Raw genomic sequence first — 22,049 nt, forward strand, 5'->3', positions numbered from 1 at the left:
GTGTGCTCTGATTGGCTAGTGAGGCGCATTACGTATAGCGGCCTATAAATAGATGTGTCACTTTGAAAGAGTCTTTGTCTCTTTCAAAGTGAGGTAAGACAGGAATAATCACGAAATGGCTGAGAAATGGCAGAGTAACACTTAAGACAGGATCAATCAAGTAACACTTAAGACAGGATTAATCAGGAACAGTACTGGCGGAGACCTGTGCTCCGAGGAGCACATTTTCTAGTTTGACTGTGAAACTACAGTGATAAGAACCGCGATGAACCAATAAGTCTGGTTCAAGTTTAAGAACTCTTACCGGGTCAGAGTGTACTGTATGTGGAATGGAGAAATAGAGAGATGCAGTCCCAGCGTGTGTGTACAGGTCTACTTGCATCTGTGTGTTTTGGTTTCACTCAGCTGTTTCATTCGGGTCGATGCCGCGTGCGTTTCTGCTTACGTGTGCATGTTTGGTCGGTGCCACGTGCATGAGCGTGTGTGCTTGCGTGTGTGTGCTTTGGTTTCACTTGTTTCATTTGGGTCGCTGCCATGCACTTCAAATTAATAACTGCAGCGCAGCCCAATACAGAGATGCTTTGACGATGATTCTCCCACCTTCAACGATGATTCTCCCACCTTCAATGTGAACAAGTGGTCTACGCGGGTCATTGATGTTTTCTATCAGGTGTGCGTGCGTGCGCGCGTGTGTGTATACTGCATGTAAAAGCGGGGAGAAGGGACATGGGAAAAGGTCTAGGAGATGAGTTTCAGTATGTACTGTACTGTATGTACCACTGGCTGCCAATTAAATGTACACTATATCTGCATTACACCTCAAGCAGACTGTAACAACCAAACCTTTTAATTAAATGGTTGGTTCTGGACTTTTTTTTGAGAATCCCAGGCCCAAATAATTTGTACTACCACAACCAAAAATAATAATTATTATTGTAATAATATTGATGGTAAGAATACTCTTGACTGGCAATCAATTTCGTCTGGTTGCCTGCTTTCTATTATAGTTCGAAACTGCCAATAACAAAAAGGAGTGTTCCGTCTGTTTCATGGATACAAATATATATATCACTTTGTCACCTCAGAAGGAAGGTTTTGAGAGGATGGAACATGGAGGCTTGGGTTAGGAGTGGAGGGAGGGAGGAGAAGAGTGGGTTTTGGGAGGGGTTAGTGAAGGTAAGGTGGGGATTAGATCAGGGCTGTTGGTTGTAGAATGCAAACCTCCAGTTGCCTCATCAGTCCTTTCTCACTCTCCTGTTTCTGGGAGACCTTTTTAGCATGTCATCCTCCACTTCTCTTCAGACGTCCCCTCAGTCTCTTCCTCCATTTCTCCCTCCTCTACCTCTTTCTCTGCTGGACTGTCCTCATCTTCACTCTTCTTTTCTTCTGTAGTTGGACTGCTCTCCTGCTCCACCTCCTTCTCGTCTCCTTTTAAGCTTCTCTCTCTCCAGCTGACTTTGTAACATCCCCCTTTCCGGCTCTAACTTGAACTGCAACTCATATATGATGAAATGTTTTGAAAGATTATTCTTACATCAGCAAAAGAAGGTGGTGCTACTTATTTATTTATTTTACTGATAGGCTATATGACAAAAATAAGTGTTGTTTAATTGTGATTGATTGATTGATTGATTGATTGATTGATTGATTGATTGATTGATTGAGCCAAAATCATTTGGACCACTAGCCAAAAAAGGGGGCACTTTTCGCCTCTAAGAGCAAAGGGGCATGGGCTTAAACCCTCGTTTTAGGGGAAAGGCCACTTGGCCTTAAGGCCAGGGCAGCAAGGCCATCAAATAAAACAATGATTTTTATTAATTGAATTTAAGAGTTGATTTCATTTTAAATACACTGTATAACTATCAGCTAAATAAATAAATACAGCGTTTCATTATTTCAGAATCTCAACAGACAGACACTGTTGTCTAAAAGCCATATTGACAGAAAAGCAAAGGAGAAAACGGTGAAATTAGCTGGCACACTGGGGCAGTGTGGACAGGGCATCAACGCCACTGTGGCCTTAGGGCATGTCCACACTGGGGCATACAGTGTGAACAGGCCATCAAGGTATCTGGGGCAGTGTGGACAGGGCATCAAGGCCACTGTGGTCTTAGGGTATATTCTTTTTTAAGGTCTCAGAGGAGGGCTGTGGACAGTTCAGAAACCTGTCCATAGGATGGGCAATCCAAGCTAATAGAAACGGCAGGCTTTCTATTCTTGGAAAGTTAGCATGCTATAATTGAAGGCATTGTTCTCACATTAATAAAAATCGTATTATTATTATTTATTTATTTTTAAACTAAAACAAAACCTGCCTCTAATGATGATGTCACTGATAGGCAGGTTTCGGGAAGTGTCCACAGCCTTCCTCTGGCACCATTTTACCATGAGCATTAGTGAGGATATGAAGATAGGTTGAAAATGGGTGAAGTCGTCCTTTAAGTTGTGTGGAAGGTCATTAGATTATATCTTGTATTGAGTGCAGCCCGTGTTGCTCTTGCATGTGCACCAAATTGTAGTGTAATGACGAACTGTGTCTGCAGTCTGTGCACAGGCTCTTGTGCCTACGTGGGTGTGGCAAGTAAAATCAGGCCTTAAGCTTAGGCTAACTACACGATAATAATTGGCTAGACCGCACACTCGCATTGCATCGATAATAATGAACTAACCAACAGCCAGATGTTTCCAAATGTTTTGGCTCTACCCTTAGCAACATGATTGGATGAAAGCGTCTTTAAGGAAGCAGACACCTCATATTATTCCCCTACTGATATGCCTATAATAGGTCTTTTTAGTGGTTCAGATTGAGTGTTGTTGGAGTGGGTTTCACAATGAGTCTCATTGAAGGGCTGGCTCACGTCTGAACCTGTGGCAGGGGAGTTGCAGAGGAGTCAGCCAAGCTATGGGCAACCCAGCAGATGGACATTATTTACTCTGTACTCTACTTTAAAAGAGATCTGTCACTGAGGATTTGCATCCACTATCTCATCAATTCCCTTCATGTTCCTTGATGAATGGTAGGGCCCCACAGCACCTGTCCTCAGCTGCTCTCATTGCCGCTTGCAGAGTTATTCACTTTTTGATCAAGCAGTTCTGTGACATTACGCAGACTGAGCTGGCTTCTCTCAGCAGGCTAAGGACCCCTAGTGCCCTTGTTTATCCCCATGGATTAATTAGCGTGGACAAGCTGAGTCAGCCACAGTGGGTGCATGGTGCTCGCCTCACAGAGCCAGATCTCGGCACCATAAATACTCCCATTGGCTCTTGATACACACTATGACTACATAAAGTACAAAGGTTCCCTCTACCGCTATATCAAAGTCATTACCCCAATCCTTCCCTCGTGCCCGAGAACACACACACACGTCTAGCTCATCCTTCCTCCCATGCTTCTACTGTGTCCCCTGTCCAGAGCTGTGTATTCTCTGAGGTCTGATTAGTGTAGAGCTCTGCACTGGGAGAGCTGCAGGGCAAAGAATCAGCATTTTCCTCTGTTTCCTGTGTCGTGTTGGCTGTGTCAGGGCAGGAGCAGGACCCTTGAGGATTTTCTTGTGGCGGAGGCTGTTGACCTAAAAACAGCCTGTTTTTTTTTCTAATGGTTATTTATTCTTTGGATTTGTCATCATAATCAATGAGTGTGTGTGTGTGTGTGTGTGTGTGTGTGTGTGTGTGTGTGTGTGTGTGTGTGTGTGTGTGTGTGTGTGTGTGTGTGTGTGTGTGTGTGTGTGTGTGTGTGTGTGTGTGTGTGTGTGTGTGTGTGTGTGTGTGTGTGTGTGTGTGCGTGCGTGCGTGCGTGCGTGCGTGTGTGCGTGTGATTTCAGCCCACACAGAATCCACCGTTGAGGATTGTTCCCTCCTCAGTGCCCCATAAAATGTACTCAGTGTGGATAATAAGTGATTAGCCTACTCAACTCATTCAAACCTTTTTTTCCACAAGTTGGAAAGGATGCCTCTTTCTTTGTTTCTGTAGCTTAGGGTGTTCACACTGTCTTGAAGGCAACTTTATTTTGTGCCCTTTTTTTTCTTTTGCAGAACAGAGTGCTTTCAAAGGTTGAGAATAGTTTGTCCACTCACTGTTTGAGAAATATCATAGAGTATGACATGCGATTCTTTTTTGGTCATCAGCTGACCAAACACTAAATTGTGTCTTCTTACTTCAATATAACTATCTATGGAAAGTAGCCTACAAAATATTGAAAACAAATATTGAAAACAAACTATCAGTTGTACATTTATAAAGACTGAGCATGGCCTATTTCTCGCCTAAAATGTATACTGTAGATCAGACCTGCGCACCATTCGATGGGGGTCCGTGGAGCCATGCCTCACATGAATTATATTTATTTTGTGGCACTCTCAACTCAGTCATTCACACCTTCTATGCAAAATCAATGACAATTAAGAACCTCTTCAAGCACTCTTCAATCATACATATTTATCAAGCATGTCTTGATCAAAGAGGGCTATTTACCCACCTTCTTCAACATGGCAACAAAATGTTTGCCGTTGGTAGTAAATTCTTCCAAACACATTTCAGCCTCTGAGGTCCAGTAGGTGCAGTCAAATTTGATTTGTTTTATGGGAAATAACAGACTTCTTTTCATCATGTTTTGGATCAACTCAACGCTGTTATCTGTTACAATAAGTTAAGTTAGGGTCAGTGGTTCTCAACCCTTTTTGGGCCATCGTCAACCTATTCAATATCTAGGTCCCTTGCCACCCCACACACCCAATTAAAATGTAGGCTAAGTTTCTGCTCTGGGAAAGGTATGTTCATTTATTATTCTGTATGTATAATTTAGAAAACATCTAATTGAATACAAAATAAATAAATTCAAACTCTAATTTGGTCTTGATATTGATCACAGCAATCAAAAGGCAATAATTTGGTGCAGGTACCAAACAATAAGCATTCTTATTAATAGTTCCACTGTAAAATACAGAAGTTGATTCCTTTTTATACTTCTCATGTACCATATCATGTACCAGAGGGATGTGTTTCTGTAGACCAATGTTTTGGTCTGTCTTTTTTACAGCTTGGCAAAGCTGTCAATAAACAGATGCTGCAACTTGTCACCACTTTCTCGTTATAAAATAGTGTTTTTATTTTGTTGTTCACCTAATGGTCCACCTACTGACCAACCGACTGACCGCATTACCCATTAGGCAATTTTAATATTGGATGAAAGGAAATCTAATGATGAAATGATCAAAATGTGCAGTCAAAAATTCTAAACAGTCTTTCAAAATGAGAACACAAAAAAAGAGCACCGTAACGCCCTCTTTCAAAAATATAGCTTTTAGCATCCCCAACAGCGGTACCGCCCCGGTTAAGAAACACTATCATAGATTGTCAGTCTAACATGAAAGACATTTCAGAAAGTTACCAAAGAGCTAATTATAGTACAATCTGTTTTTTTTTTTAAAACCTCACAGTAGCTGAAGGAATGGAGTTAGAGGGAAGAGATGAACAAGTATTCAACCATGAAAGGGACACACTATTTATTTTGCCTCATATCACCTTTCAGCTTTAGATCTGCCTTTGAATTTAGATCCTAATGCACCCTGAAGTGATTTTTCCCCCCTCCACAAAAATGCTGTGCGTTATCCGATTCACTGTGACATTATAACATTTTCAGCTTTGAAATGAAGCTCAACAGAACTGTTCCACTTCCTATCTCATTCCTTCAGTTTCTGCCTCCCCGCTGTGATCGCTGCCATATCAGAGAACGGACAGGCAAGAGAAAAGGTGGAAGCACAATGTTGAGATCTAAACGTTGGCCTGACCAGCCCTCTCTGGCTTTCTCTCTCACTCCTCTCACTGCTCAGCCTCTCTTATTGTGTTCTGTTGTATTAAGCTGAACACTACAGTACACAGCTCTCTTAGGGGATGGTGTTTTTACGGTTGGTTCAACCAACAAAGCTGAAAGTCCTTTTATCCTTTGTTGTGCTTCCATCTGCAGGGTTCGCTCAGTGTGTGTGTGTGTGTGTGCGCATTTTTCTGAATGTGTTGTGCTGCAGTTTGCTACAGTATATAGGCCTAGATGAGACCACAGGTCTGCAGTTTTTTTCATCAATTAACATTGAACATGAGGTTCTTCTACCAAGCAGAACTGTCTATGGTCCTGAAATGGAACCATGGCAAAATAAAACCACTTGGCAAGAGGTAGAGGCAAGCAGAGAGAGCATTGAACTGTTGATGCTACAACATTGTTGTTTGCCTGGCAGATGGTGAGAGAGCAAGTGAGAAAGAGCCCAGAACGTTGTGGAGCGATGAGTCCATTTGAGCGAGGCTAACCACCGGGCTGAGAAGCCCTGCCATAGCGGGGAAGCACAAAATTAAAATGTGACTTATGGCTTATTTCACATGCACATGCACGCATATACTTTACACACACAGAGGGGACACTCAGCCAACACCCAAACCAGTGAACACAGACATAGGGTATACACACACACACACACACGCACAAACAAACCAATCTTTGCTTTTACAATCCAACACACATCACACCCAATTAAAGTACATTTTATGATAACGATGATAGTTGCTGATGAAATGTATAGTAGTTACAAATGCAGCCATCTTTGGTGCCCCAGTTTGACGAGACATCTTTAATCTGGACGTTCTTGATTATCTGCTATTTGAAGGCTGAAGTGACTGCAAAACAGAGCTGTATAGGACTCCCCACTTCGACCTTTTTTCAAAGGGGGCCATATTTGAAAATATGAAAATACCTTAGGGCTGACTGCATCTGACCTTTTGACCATAGCAAAGTCTCATACAAATGCATCGCATTACAACAATTTTATTTAACCAAAGTGTAATATCAATAGTCTTTTGTTGGCAGTCTAACCAAGTCACTCATCTGTGCCATGAACAAAACAAAAGCAATTCAGCCCTTTTCAGTGTGTTTACACATGCATGCACTGCATTGCAATTATATTTACAGTCCAATAAATTGTCTTTTGTTCAAATGACAGTGAAGCCAAATGTAGCCAGGTGTGAAAAGGTCTCTACAAAAATAAAATTTAAATAGCTTTTTTTCACATCTTAAGAATGAAACAACACAAGGAACAAGCAGTTAGGAATCCTGACAATTTCTACTGAGACAAAGCATATCTGCCTAGGTTAATTTCCAAACACTCAGAAACTTTAATGTATGGATTTGACATGAATGCTGGCCGGACATGAATTATACATTATAGGAAGGAAGCCACCTGTCATATGAAATCTGCCCTTGTGCCACAATTGGCCCTCGGGCTGCACTTGACATGTCTGACATACATGCATGTGCACTATATGTAAACATTCCGTCACACACACACACACACACACACACACACACACACACACACACACACACACACACACACACACACACACACACAACATTTTCACATAAGCACACACTTTCGTTCATGCACACATTCACGTTCATGTGCGCTCTCAGGCGATTTCCCTCACACATACTGTAAACACAATGGGGCAGCAGTGGCTCACGAGGTAGAGCATTTGTCTGGGAGCCAGAAGGTTCCCTATTGAATCCCTGGCCCATCCTGACATTGTGCCAAAGTCCTCGAGCAAGATACAACTATAATTGCTCCTGATGAACAGGCTGATGCCTTGCATTGGTGTATAAATGTGATGTGAGTGAATGGGCAACTGCACATAACGCACATTATAAAGCACCGTAGAAGTGCAGATCCATTTTCAAACATGCACAGACCCTTTCCTCTTCTTCCCCCTCATCCAGATGTTAGTGATTCAGTTGGCCTTGCAGACGTTTGATTGACATGCTGTGGGTGGTGAGCTGTCGATTAAGCAAGCTTACCATGCTGATGGGCTTCTCGGTTCCACCAACCTCGAGGCTTGATTGAGTCAGCTGCCTGACAGGCTGGCGGGGGACACTTTGATTGAAAGTCCAAGAAACACTGGCGGTGAAAGTGAAGACATAGGAGAGAAAGTTATTGATTTCGATAATGCCTCCTCTCTCTCTCTCTCTCTCTCTCTCTCTCTCTCTCTCTCTCTCTCTCTCTCTCTCTCTCTCTCTCTCTCTCTCTCTCTCTCTCTCTCTCTCGCTCCATAAATGTTTTGCTTACATCTCTGTGAGTTTGTGAGTGTGCCCCTGTGTGTGCATCTGTGTGAAAGACATGACATACTTTTTTAGGTGTGTGTGTGTGTGTGTGTGTGTGTGTGTGTGTGTGTGTGTGTGTGTGTGTGTGTGTGTGTGTGTGTGTGTGTGTGTGTGTGTGTGTGTGTGTGTGTGTGTGTGTGTGTGTGTGTGTGTGTGTGTGTGTCAGTATGCATATGTATGCATGTATTGAGGTCTGTTTATGCCCGACTCTGTGTTTGTTTAAGACACAGACTGTAAGGTGGAATTCTGCTTTTCTAAGCACACTCATATCATTTTTATGTGTGTGCTAGAATGTGCTTGAGCACACAGAGTAGCTGGATGAAAGTACTTTTATCTCAAGACTCAGCACTGAGCCACTGGAATCTCTCCTGCCGCACCGGCGTTTGATGTAAAGACAAATGGGCTGACTTTCCTCGGAAAGTGTGTTCTTTTATGAAGACAATTCTGAAATCTGTTGGCGTTGCCTCAGAAGCTGGGAATCCATCGACCAAAGGCGTAGTTTCAAGCAAAAGAAGAATATTTTTTGACTCCCTGAAAATACATGTGCATCAATGAACAATGGGTGTAAACATAACTTTGTTGTTTTACCCTTCGCTTTTCGTCTGCATCTGGGAAGACACTATAGGTTTTCTCCAGTAGATTTCTGCTTGTTTATTGACAACTAGAGTTTCGGGGGGCTACGCCCCCCTCAACCCCAGCCGCGCACGGGGCCCAGCGTGGGTGCGTGTATATTGGGGTACCCAAATCGCCGGAGTAAAAGTGGCCAAAAGAAAAAAAAAAAAAAAAAAAAAGAAAAAAAAAAATTGGAAAAAATGTTAATAGTGATTGTTACTTTGGTGGTCCGCGGACCCCCTGCTGGTCCGCCGACCCCTGTGAGTGTTGGGACCCCCGGGGACCCCCCTGGAACATGGCGGACCCCTTCGGCAGTTTTTTTTTTTTTCATGCACGGTTTGCTTGTTTCTGTCGCTTGTTTTTTAAAACCTGGCAGCAAACTTGGCAACCCGACTGACATCACTGACCTATCCTTGGTATTTGTACTTCCGGGTTGCATAATGATGACATCACTGTCGAGTCCTGTGGTGTCATGAACCTAGGCAGGTTTGTTTACCACATTAGCCTGGGCAGCGTGCTGTGCTGTGGCCGACTGGCCGTGGCTGTTTGTTTTTGTGTTTGGGATGAACATGGCACGTGAAGGACGGACATATTGTGATCGAGACATGAGTGAAGTGAAAGTAACGGCCTGGGTGGAACAAAGGAGGTACGTAAGAAGGGGGGGGGGGGTTGAAGCAAAGGAGCTGTGTGTGTGGTGTTGTGGAGGACATGGGCAGAGTGCAATGGCGGCCGCTCGTGTTGTTTCGGCGAAACCCGTCGCCGTGCGGTGTCGGTGGTGTGCACGGTAAACGGTACGAAGCTGCCTCCCCTTCCGTTTTGTCCGACATTTGATGAGTAGAATTAATTATGTTGCGCGGTGGAAAAGGTGTAGTGAGCAATGAGATGTCCCCTACGCGACGCGTAAATTCAGCGCGGCCGCCGTGGCGAGTGAGTTGGCGACATGTGGTCTGGCGGTGCGTTGTTTATTCGATAACAGAGCTGTGGGGTGTCGCACCGAGGGTGCGGAAGTCGCTCGCCATTTATATAGTTAGATAGCAGTCAGGCGCACATGATTGATTCTTTCTATTTTCTTTCCCTCCAGAAGACACAGCATTTGAGGCCGGTGTGCGAGTTCAGATCCACAGCCAAGCAGAGCCTCCCTTCGTCCATGAGCTGGGCTTCGGCGTGGCCCCTGGGTTCCAGACCTTTGTAGCTACACAGGAGCAGAGGGTAAGTGTTCATGACCTTTAAGGCTGCACAAAGCTGATACCTCTTTTTCCCCCCTATTTCCCACATGTGATTTAATGAAGCATTGCGTTGGTTCATGCAGGACATGGGAGTCATATGTACCCCCAGCTGTAATCACCCGTCAGCCCGCTGATTGAATAAGTGTTTCTAATGAGCCACGCTTTTGTACACACCACTCACAGCTCATGCTCTCAACAAGGTGGTCCATTAAAGGTAGGTTCCTTTGTTAAACTAAGTGCTCTATATTCTCATAGTACTCATTGCTATAGGGTGTTTGTTCAGTAACAGGGGTCTCCCTGTCTGTCCAGCTCTTTAGTACACAGAAAATGCATTTTTAGGCTGGGATACCAATTCTATCCAATCAGGAGAGAGAACTCACACACGATACATGATAAATAAGTGAAATTTGAACAAAATTGGAACTGGAACACTTTCAATTTGAAGCCGATAAATGGGTACTCTCTCCTGATTGGTTAAAATGTAGCCACCCACCTGAAAATGTATTTGTTTATTAAAGAGCTGGAGAGACGGGGTGACCCCTATTACTGAACAAACACTCTATAGCGATGATTACTATCACAATATAGAGCTTTAACCTTTTAACAGTCCAAAAATATGACTTAACCTACCTTTAATAATGGCTTCCTCATTCACTTGATGATTCTCACTACTACAAACACCCCTGGTGCTGCAAAGCTTTTGCCTTTGCCAAAATTATACAAAAAAAGTTTAACTGAAATTCAAAGCTTTGCATATACAGTAGGTCTAACGTTAACCTGAAATTCAAGGTTTTGCATGGCTTTCAAGTTGAATTCGATGTCTTGCTTTGGACCTGCTCTTGTATACCCAAGGGGGTTTCGATCTGCATTGCGTACCCTGGTTTAGCTTAGCATGCTGCTTGGCTAATTCAGGGAACATCTTAAAGAGATAGTTCACCCCCAAAATTACTTTTTTTCTATCGATTACTCACCCCATGGAGCCTTGAATTCATGGGGATTTTTTTTTGTTTTTGTCGCATTCCAGAGCCAATAATTTGATGACCGGCGGAGTCAGAGTTTTCAATGGAGACTGAAAGAGTCTCCATTGAGTCTCCTCTGGTCATCAAATTATTGGCTTAGGAATGCGACAAAAAAAAATCTTGAGTAAATTCAAGGCTTCATGGGGTGTGTAATTGATAGAAAATAAGAAATGTTTTGGTTGAACTATCCCTTGAAGACCAGAGTCATCAATACATGTATTGCAACTGTATTCCATTTGTTGCAATAAATGGTTAAAATATTTCTATGACGTGAGTGTTCCTGACGAACTTATATTTCAGTCCAAGTGCTCAGTGCTTTTTTTTCAGAATTGTGTGTTTGTGTGTATACTTCAACACGCCGACTCCTTCTTTGTAGTCAGCTCTCTCTGGTCTCCTACAGGAAGCCAACTGACAGATGATAGCTTCCTCTACTGTCAGTAACCTTGCCGGTGGAGAGATGCTTCACCCCACTCGTCCTCACTCAATCACAGCACAGCTTTGTTGCTTCAACACAAGGCTACGCCAAGGCTGCTGGCCTCATAGACATGCATCCTCTTGACAGTTCTCTTGATTATTTGATTCATCATTTTTTTCATCATCGTCCCTTGGGAATTCTGCACGCTTCTACCTCACGTGGTTGTTATTCATGTATTTTCCCCTCACAAGCTGGCTGCTGGGTATATGGATGGGGCTCAGAAATGCAGCCTGTAGTTTGCTGGGTATATGGATGGGGCTCAGAAATGCAGCCTGTAGTCTGCTGGGTATGGACAGGGCTCAGAGATGCCTCTAGGTTGATATGCTAAATGTCTCCATAATCACTATACCCATGGACATCTATCCCCTCTGCCCTGGATGCCATCAATCTAACTCTAAGACATTAGGGGCCCTATCTCCCACCTGACGCAAGATGGTGCAAACAGGCAGCACAATTATCATTCTAACCAAGTTGTCATTTTTACGCCCAGCACCCACGTTTTTGGGGCGGTGTAACCGCCCCCTATAAGTGAGGTTTGGACACTGACCAATCCTGCACCATGATTGGCCAATAGTCTACAACCCTAACCCTTCCACAGTCAGTGCAAATCTATACTTTTGCAAAGTCAGCCAATCACATTACAGCTAGTGTCATCACCACTAGCTGTAATGTGATTGGCTGACTTTGCAAATTCAGGACTGTGATTGGCTAGCGAAACACATGACACATGTGCAGCCCTATGAATAGCAGTATGGACTTAAAAAAAACATTCTATGTTTTTTTTTTTAAAACATTCTATGTTTTTTTTAAAAAACATTCTATGTTTTTTTTAAGTGAATCACTTCCATCACTGTGATGACCACTGTGACCACACCGCCCACTTCACACTGGGTGTGATTCTTTAGATGCCAAATGATTTTGCGCCCATCTAACTCTGGGTTGGTCTTAAAATGAGGTGTGGTCTGACGCATTGCTATATTACAGTACACACAGAGAGAAGTGATAGTGCTTTAGACCAGCTATAAGTTAGTCTTAACTGCCGGCGCAGTGACGGCACAGATATTTCCTTACTATTTAGACAGTGCAATGCTCAACACAGTAACAGGTTATCCATGAAATTTGGGGCTCCCGACACATGGAGCCTGCAGCCGTCCATCATGCATTAGTAAGTGGTTTTAAAAAACAACCTAACTGACATTGAACATGTGATGTTGATATGTGAAGATATCACAGATATCTCTTGGACATGAGGAGACATTAGGCTACAGGAGGAAGATGTGATTTCTGACCAGCAGCACGGTTACCTGGTCCACCGGTTTCGAAATCCACCCGATCCAACGCAATAACACTCATATTCAACATGGCAGATGACATTTCTGAGGAACTCCGCATTGAGGTAGAAAAAATAACTCTCTTAGCGAGCTTCACGGAAGGAGCCCCGTCTGAGTGGCATCCTCTGCGCCTCCACCCCCGCCCCACCCCACTTTTTTCTATTATTGCTCCTATTATTGCTGCTGATATGTAATGTATTTGTCTCACTTTCGAATCTCTTCAGCAGATTTTTTTTGCGTCTCTTCAAATCCATCCATCATTTAAATAGCAATGTGCCTAGCCCAAGCGCACATTCTCTTAAAAGGAATGGGATAAGATACTCTGATTGGTCTAATTTATGTTATTGTTCCTGTGCCATATATATCATCTAAATAGGGCCCTAGGTCCAAATCTGTTTCTCTTTCTTTCTTTCTTTCTTTTTTCTCTCTCCTTCCGTCCTTCCTTCTTTTTCATGTTTCTTCTTTCATTCCTACCTTCCTTCCTGCCTTTCTTTTTTATTTCTTCCTTCCTTTTGTCCTTCTGTCCTTTTTTCTTTAATAAGATTCGCTTTTTTCTCTCTTTTTCTGAAATTCATTGTCTAGCTCCCTCACAGGGAGCTGGCTTGATTTCCCTCCTTTGAACAGGCAGATTTCTGTCAAGGTGAATGCATCGTCTCCCTCATTTCTAAAAGTGTAGCTATCTCCTGCATAACAATAACACTAGTGCAGCTCTGAAAAACCTGAACAACTGTTGTATGTAAAATGAAGAAAATGACATTTGGAACAGTTGTGTTGAGAACTCAATGCATCATACATTCATTCAACAGAGTACGTCGGTGTGAGCCAGAGAAAGGCACGTAGGAAACAAAAAGAAGCAGAGACAAGTTCTCTGGAGGCCATTTATCAAGTGATGGTCGTGCCTACTGGGTAATGAGCCCCGAGGGGTTCCTGCGTCCACTCATCTCATCAGCTCTGCCTGTGGCACTCAAGGGCTTACTTGACTTCACTCTCCACAGCACCGGTATGAAGCAGAGAAATGCAACAGGTTTACCTCCAGCTGATAAATTCAGAACTGTAGTTTGCAGCAGAGAGACTCAGAAGGCATCCTGCTGTGGCACACTCCTGTCTCATCACCTTGCACCTTGAGGGCGTATTCAGAGGGCATATTCAGAGCGAACCAAAAGAGGTCATGATAATGATATGGTTGACGGTACTAGATGTGCATTTCTGAGAGAGGAGTAAGTGTGAGATGTGTGATAGAGGTTTGGAAATACAGTTTGCGGTGCATATAAAAACACTTGTAGTGATTAAGTGCTTTCTAATGTGTCCCAATCCTTACTATGAAACAAAGCTTCACTGTGAGCATTAATGAACTCACTCTGGCTCTTAGACCTAGGACCTAGATTAAAGCCACTTCATCAAATGAACCGTGGGCACAGATTCCAAAGTACCCAAAACACAGAGGGGCTTAATGAGAACACGCACGCACGCACGCACGCACGCACGCACGCACGCACGCACGCACGCACGCACGCACGCACGCACGCACGCACGCACGCACGCACGCACGCACGCACGCACGCACGCACGCACGCACGCACACACACACACACACACACACACACACACACACACACACACACACACACACACACACACACACACACACACACACACACACACACACACACACACACACACACACACACACACACACACACACACACACACACACACACACACACACACACACACAGTCCTTCAGTTTTGATGAGCACATTGTTCTGTTGCTACTGAAAATCTTCTTTCCCTCAGAGGAAAGGAAAGGTCTTCATTATAGCATTGGCCCCTTTCTGCCTTTTGTGTTGAGCCTAGGGTCACTGTAATGATATTTCAGCTAAGCTTTGTGCGGTCATGCCAAATAAAAGCCCTGTAGTCGAGGGCGTCTGCTGGGACTGCAAAATGTGCCTTGGTGCTGCATACCAGTTTGATTTGCCATTTTTTACCCAGAATTCATGGTCCAGTGTTCCCATTTTATTTCAAAACCAACTTTGTCCCTTGCTGATCAGGCTATGTAACCTAATAATAGCTTTGGCCCAGTATAGCAGTGAATCAGACAGAGATGAATAATGCCCTGAGAGCGACAGAGGCCTTGGCTTATATTAAACACACCAATAAATGTGTCAGCTGATCTCAGCACTGTAATACTGTAGCTGACATCCCGCATCTTTGATCATCTAATTTACAGAGGGATAATCGGATCCTGGTTCTGTCAAGACATGCCGTGATAATGCCATATGTGCTAATTATGTAAGGTGTGAAGATGGGGCAGAAAGGTTATGGGCTCGTCAAGTTTCATAGATGTTCCTAATGAAATTGATAGTGCCTGGAGACAGCCTGTATTCACACCTGCTGCTGAAGTTGGTGTGGACATGTTTAATTATCTCAAGAGACATCATAGTGGCACTCAGACATGGCCTGGGGCTTTTAGGTTAATGAAACATTTGCATTGTATCGTGTGTTTGGGTTCATGTCTTCGTCATTATGTCAGAAGTGATTATGTCTGGATATTTACAGCATAAAGCTCGCAACTCTCCCCCGTAGTCACCCAGTAGGAGGGTGCATCGCTTCAGGTCCTGTCACAACTAACAAGCATGCTGGGCCCAGATTTCACCTGGCAGGATGTTGTATTTTAGTTTGATCCAAAAAAACGCTATTTTGGCAGTGGAGACAGACAGAAGAACAGAGGGTGGTTGGTGATGGATGCCCAGCGCGCAGCTAAAGCAGGCTGCTTGCATCATGGAGCAGATGGGCCCTCACACTGCTCCTCCTGGTGTCCCCCGCTCCTCATCTGCTGTCCCTGCCTTCAGAGCTACGGAGGGGAGAGAGGGGAACATTTGGAGCATTGTGCCCCCGAAGCCTGTTGTTGTGGATTTTCGCTGCCAGAATCTATGCATTTGAGGAAGTGCTTCTTCCCCCCACGCATTCTGTTCTGTTTTGCGAGGCTCCTGTTTCTGAGCTGGCTGGGAATCAGGGGTCAGAAATGACATGAAATCCAGAAGGCATAGGATCCAATATAGCATGTTGTGTTCATATTTATTCTCTCTGTCTTTGTGTGTGGAATGGATGTGTGTACTGTACGTGTGAGAGACTTGTGCATGCACCCTAGGCCTAGGGGTTTATTTTTGCACTCTGTGTTTCTCTCTTTCTGCAGCTGACCTACTTGCCTCCCCCATGGGGAGAGTGTGAGTCCAAGGCTCTGGAGTCAGGGTTCTTCCAGGTCTACAGTGTGACCGCCTGTAGGATTGACTGTGAGACGCGCTACATTGTGGAGAACTGCAACTGTAGGATGGTGCACATGCCTGGTAAGCATGAGTCTTTGAAGAAATTTAGACCTACTTTATGTTAACGCAAATGTCAACAAAGCTGAATTCTCCTCTCTCCTTTAACCGTGTTTCCACCAAAATATTCCCACTACAGGCGATGCGGCATTCTGCACCCCTGAGCAGTACAAAGACTGTGCCGAGCCCGCGTTAGGTAAGCCGCCACACAAAAATGCATGTACAAGCTGAATATGACACTCAAATATACTGTAGATCTTATTTTAAGTGTGAATGCTCAGGAACAAGGATTAAAAATACATTTTAAACCTGTCATCCGGTGTTAAACTACAGCAGAGATAATTTCAAGCTTGAGGAGGCTCAAGTCCTACACCCTCCTGCATCCTATGTATTCCAAACTAGTCAGATGAAACCAATCTTCTTTCATAAAAAAAACATGATCCCCAATGTCTCTCTCCCAGTGGACCTTTTGTTGATACACAGACATTCGTTTGGAGTATTTTTGTTGTTGAAAACCATGTGTGTGTAATGTGTGAATATGTAAACAATGAGCAGTGTTGGAACAATACTTATCCTTTCAGGAGTCAAACATCTACCAAACAGCAGAACTGCACACATTGCAGCCTCTCAAATATGTCACAGCAACGAATTAGATGAATTCACAAAGTTTACAATGGACAATAATATTCTTTGTATCTTTGACTGACACAAACGCAAAATATTAAAATAATGTTTGTTCCAAAGTGTTCAAAGTATGCGTGTCCTCTGCACCATGGTCCTCCTGAGCCACAGAGCACAGACGTACACCTGACCTTCCACGTACATCATCATTTTGCACGAGGGCGCATGCTCAATAAGAACAGATATACAAGGTGACAATGCGTCATATCCATAGAGTTAAAAATAATAGAGAGGGCACCCGATATCCCCTTCTTCCGGGTTGTGAAATGTGGTGGGCGAGGCCTATTTGGTGCTCCTGCGCGTCACTTCTGTGACGCGTTTTGCGTCACAGAAGCGCGCAGCCCCGTGCGCAAGCTCCTGCGCACGCTCGTGAGTCGATCCCATTGGTCGAAACCGTTTTCGCTCGTTCGTGTAGGAGCCCCAGGCCGTTTTAAGCTGCAGTACCATGAATGGCCAGCATGTCCATTTGGCTTCAATGAAACCACTGGGTTCTGGGGGCTTGGTCATATCACAATGTGTTGAAATCTTGTAGATCAGTCGTTTTTTCACATGTGACAACTTCCTATTATTGGTGTTTGACTGGGCTCCTCTACGCACACTAGGGCATTCACGAATAGTGATTTTTAGTATTCGAATTATTCGACCTATAAGTATTCGAATATTCGATTAATCGATTTGATTATAAAAAAAATAAATTAAAAAAAATTAAAAATTAAAAAAATAAAAAGTTTTTTTTTTTTTTTTTTTTCAATGACATTGATGACTGGACTCAAGGAATGCGAGTTGACGTCACACCAGAGCTCACAGCTGCGTGTCTGCTGCAGAAAAGCCACTAAAAAAAAAAAAAATCTAAAAAAAAAAAAAAAAAAAAACTTTTTTTTTTTTTTTTTTTTTTTATCGAATAATCGAATAGTGGTTTGATAGTCGAATAGTCGGTTTGATAGTCGAATATTCGAATATTCGATTATTCTGTTAATGCCCTAACGCACACACACTCATAGACAAACGATGCAGAGAAGAGGGAGCGCTTATCTCTGTCAAAAACAAATTGTGTCCATTGTAACACAATAATGCAGTGTTATTTTGATTAATAACTGTAATAATATTACTATTTTGGCAATTGTAATACGTTAATACTCGTTACTGGGGAAAGTAATAATATTACAGCAATATAATGACAACGAATGATGTTTTTTTTAGAAAAATGTGTCCTCGTTAATGCCTTGTCTACATTCAGATTGTGCGGGGTTGTCTGTAATTCATATGTATGCACTTCACAATGCAGTCTCAACACTAAGAAGAACAAACACCACAATAGGAACACTGGCAATGCCTACAGTATGTGTGTTGGGCATTTTGAGAGCTCAATGCATAATTATGCCACCTATCATATCTGATTACTAGTTTGTGTTTGTTTGCGTTGGAAGCCCTGTTATGGAAGCCTGTATTGAAAATGCAACCAGCATTTGACAGAACATAGCTGTCCACTAATTAACCGTTTTTTACATTGAAAATACAGTTAAAAAAAAAAAAAAATGTCAAAGCAGGTAGATAAACTAAACAAATATGCAAGTATTAATATTAGTCAAATTTAAATCCATCAAGGAATGAACAGAGCTATGAATATCTCTCCTTAATAAAGAATGACTGAAACCGATAAATGAGGTCTATTGTTACAGTAAGTGTTTGATTTGGCGGTTGGATGGCGGTTGGATAGACGGCTGGAATTGGATGGATGGGAAACGGGATAATATTTCTTCCAGTCCAGTAGCTAATATAAATACACAGGTAGATTGAGGCTTTTTTCTTTTTTTTATCTTTCAGTCAAATCCCACTTTCTTCATTTTTATTAAATTATGTTTAACAGTTTATCTCCATTGTCTTTTATGAAACTACTATCTCAGGGTGATATTTTATCTTTGCCATTGCTCCACTTGAGCGAGAGTGGGAGGGAGAGAGATAGAGAGAGACACTCATGAAAGTCAAATGAGACAGCATCCTTGTGAATTTATCCAAATCACATTTGCTGGAATTTATTTATGTTTTTTTGCACAATGGAGCAGTTCCAACTCTCCTACTGACAGAGTTATGGGGAGGAGTTTCACATCCAGAGCCAGACCCAGTCAGCCAGTATAGAACAGTAGTGGTCCTTGAGGGGGTTCCAGGTGGTCCCCAGCTAAATGATGGAGAGTTGGTAACCAAATGGACCCTTATTAGATAGATCTTTAACTATTGAGAGTGTAAAATGAAACCAAATGGACCCTTACGGTTCCATTTGGTTTCATTTTACGCTCTCAAGGGTTAAATTATTGTTAAACATCTGCATTACTTCATTTAGAATAAGTCAACATATTTAGAGAATGTAGAAGAATTGTTATTTTGATCAACGTTTGCCTGTCATCTCTCCTAATGGTACCAACATCAAAAACATGGAATTGTGGACAAAACCGTATCCAACGACAACAACATATTCTAAGTTTTGGGTCCGAGAGTCTAAATCTCATCAAATGGTGGTCCGTGGCTCAAATGCCGAATAAATAATGGACCTTGATATGAAAAGGGTTGAAAACCACTGGTATAGAAGATGCTCTTGGGTGTCTCCAGAATCTGGACCACAGGGCAGATGCTGCCCATTCCCTCTGCAGAAATATAGCTCTCACAAAGTTTATTCAGATCATCATACCTATTGTATAATAATAACAAATATTATTTGAAAGCACTTACTAGTGATTTACAATTTCTAAATTGCCTAACCACTTTCAAACCGCAATCCCTATTTTAGGCACATCATTATAGGTGAAAGTGTTTTCAAAAATAGTGAAAATAACTGATCTACAAGATCACAATGTGTAGCGATATAGTATATAGGCCCAGGGCTTAAGTAGTTATACTGTAGGCCATAGTGCCCCAAAAATATCCATAATCGTAGCGAGCACAAATATTGTGTGCATAATGTTTGCAATTTCAAAGGAGAGAAGAAAATCACATAGTTACTTAAGCAAAGCCTATTATTCTGCTTTATGAACCCAATTTCAAAGTATAGTGCTAATAGTACCCAAAGATGTTATTAGGGTGCAATTATGAGCATGCAATCAGAACTTGGAAACTGTGACAAGTAATCGCACAGGAATTGATTTTTGAGAGGAGAGAGAGAGTGGGATGGTGCAGTATGCATAATGCACATTTATCATGATGTCCTTTTACCTCCTTTTATTAAAATAAATTGGGTTTGCAGTTGCACAATGACTGTGTATGTACAGCCATATACTAGTAGTAATAGTAGTGTTGTTTTCATGTTTTAATAACAGTATCTGGAGCCATTGTTTAACCACTTAAACAATATACTTCTTTTACTGGGAACCCCCAGAGATCTATACTGTATATACTCTCTTTAGTGGAAATAGCCGATCTACAAGCTCACAAATGCTCCCATTGCGACGCATTGTGAGCTTGTACATCTGCAATTTTTGCAGAATCTTCACCTATTTTCGCCGAACGCTTGCCTATTATGAGTTATGACATGCCCATGCAGAATAGTGACACTAGGTTTCATGCGGTTAAGACCCTGCATCCCACCAATGCTCGCTGCAGCACAGAAGCACATACTGTAGTGGTGATTTGCTCTATGGCTCCAACGCTGTAATTTGCCTGTGTGCTGCTGATTTGAAACCCAAAGGTATACAGTTCATTTGCAGGAGGAATGTAGCAGGCTTTGGTCTTCAATCCACACAGCTCGCTCCCTCTCTCTCCCTAATTGGTTTTATTTTGAAACAGGGAGACTTTAACAATTCAACTGTGTACTGTGCACGCATGTGAGCACACACACACACACACACACACACACACACACACACACACACACACACACACACACACACACTGAAATACACACACACTCGTGCACGCACGTACATACACACACAGATATATATTTGCTTGGATCGTTCAATGTAAATGAATTCCAGTTTGAACAATATATATATATAACAATATAATAGGTTCTATACCTATCAGAGAGGTTTTCACACAGAGTAGCAAAGTTTGATTAGGTTTGCTTTCCTTCTGGTACAACAGTGACAATCATGAAGTTCTAGAGAAAGCACAGATGGTGCTACGGACCCACAATTGTATTTAATAGGAGACAGCTGCATCAGTTTTCGTTTAACAGGTATAGTCTGCAAGAACCCACTGTAAACGCACTTCCAGACAGAAGAGGTGATCATTCACAATCCCAGTGTCCCAGTTCTTTGGATGAACCAAAGAATGAATCCTGGCATTACTATGTGTAATCACTGAACATATCTTTCATCTTCATTTTGCTGCAAATGGACTGCATTTATGTAGTGCTTTTTCTAGTCTATCTGACCACTCCAATGTACTTTTACAATGTGCTTCACATTCACCCATTCACGCACACAGCTGCATATTACGTGTTCTATGCGGTACACATTCACACACCAACGGTGGAGGCAATCATGCAAAGGCACCAACCTGCTCGTCGGGAGCAGTTACAGGTTCAATATCTTCCTCAAGAACACTTCCAACTCCCAGACTTTACACACATTTTACGTTATTTGCATTACTAACCCATTAAGACCGGGAAAGCCATGGGTCATTTCTTTGGGCTATACAAAAATAGCAGATATACAAGCTCATAGCACGGCACTGAGTGCCATGCTGTGAGCTTGTAGATCTCCTTTTTTTTATCTTGACATTTTTGGCAGATCTTTGAATATATATATTTTTTAAAGTGAATTTTTAACTGCTTCTGGGGGGGGGGGATCCCTGGAACGAAATATTTTGAGATGGGGTCCTCGGCCAAATACATATAATTTTGAGGGTCATTGACATGAAAATGTTTGAGTACCACTGATATAGAAACATAGGTTTTTCAGAAAACTGTTAGAATCGTATCTCAGGTCTTAGGGCACGGCCCCACGGCACTTTTATTTTACCTCTGGGGCGGAATCTGCCAATGCTTTGTCAATGCGAATGCGTGGATTCATGGTCTTGCACATTTTTTCCAAGAATCCACGCATTTGCATTGACAAAGCATTGGCAGATTCCGCCCCAGAGGTAAAATAAAAGTGCGGTGGGGCCGTGCCCTTAATGGGTTAATGCAAATCTTCAAAAACTTTCTGCAGTAAATGTAAAATCCGTATGGTATTGTTTTCGTTTTTTATGCTTAAATTAACTTGGGAAAAGATGAGTAGGCTCAGTTTGACAGAGTGACTGGCTCGGAGACTA

The 22,049-nt window shown here is 42.6% G+C and overlaps 1 protein-coding gene across 4 annotated transcripts in view; it reads left to right on the plus strand.

The window, feature by feature from the left end:
* asic2 (acid-sensing (proton-gated) ion channel 2) overlaps window positions 1–22,049 on the plus strand; it is a 388,082-nt gene that overhangs the window by 358,591 nt on the left and 7,442 nt on the right. For 3 of the 4 annotated variants that reach the window (XM_084070957.1, XM_084070958.1, XM_084070955.1), the window contains 3 exons: window positions 9,832–9,959; window positions 15,995–16,145; window positions 16,261–16,317. In XM_084070957.1, coding sequence (XP_083927083.1) covers window positions 9,832–9,959; window positions 15,995–16,145; window positions 16,261–16,317 — 336 coding nt within the window. The remainder of the gene's footprint in view (window positions 1–9,831; window positions 9,960–15,994; window positions 16,146–16,260; window positions 16,318–22,049) is intronic. The other variant, XM_084070956.1, reaches the window with a different exon arrangement.

Source organism: Gymnoscopelus microlampas (assembly GCF_963454915.1).
Source record: "Gymnoscopelus microlampas genome assembly, chromosome: 11".
Classification (NCBI taxonomy): Eukaryota; Metazoa; Chordata; class Actinopteri; order Myctophiformes; family Myctophidae; genus Gymnoscopelus; species Gymnoscopelus microlampas.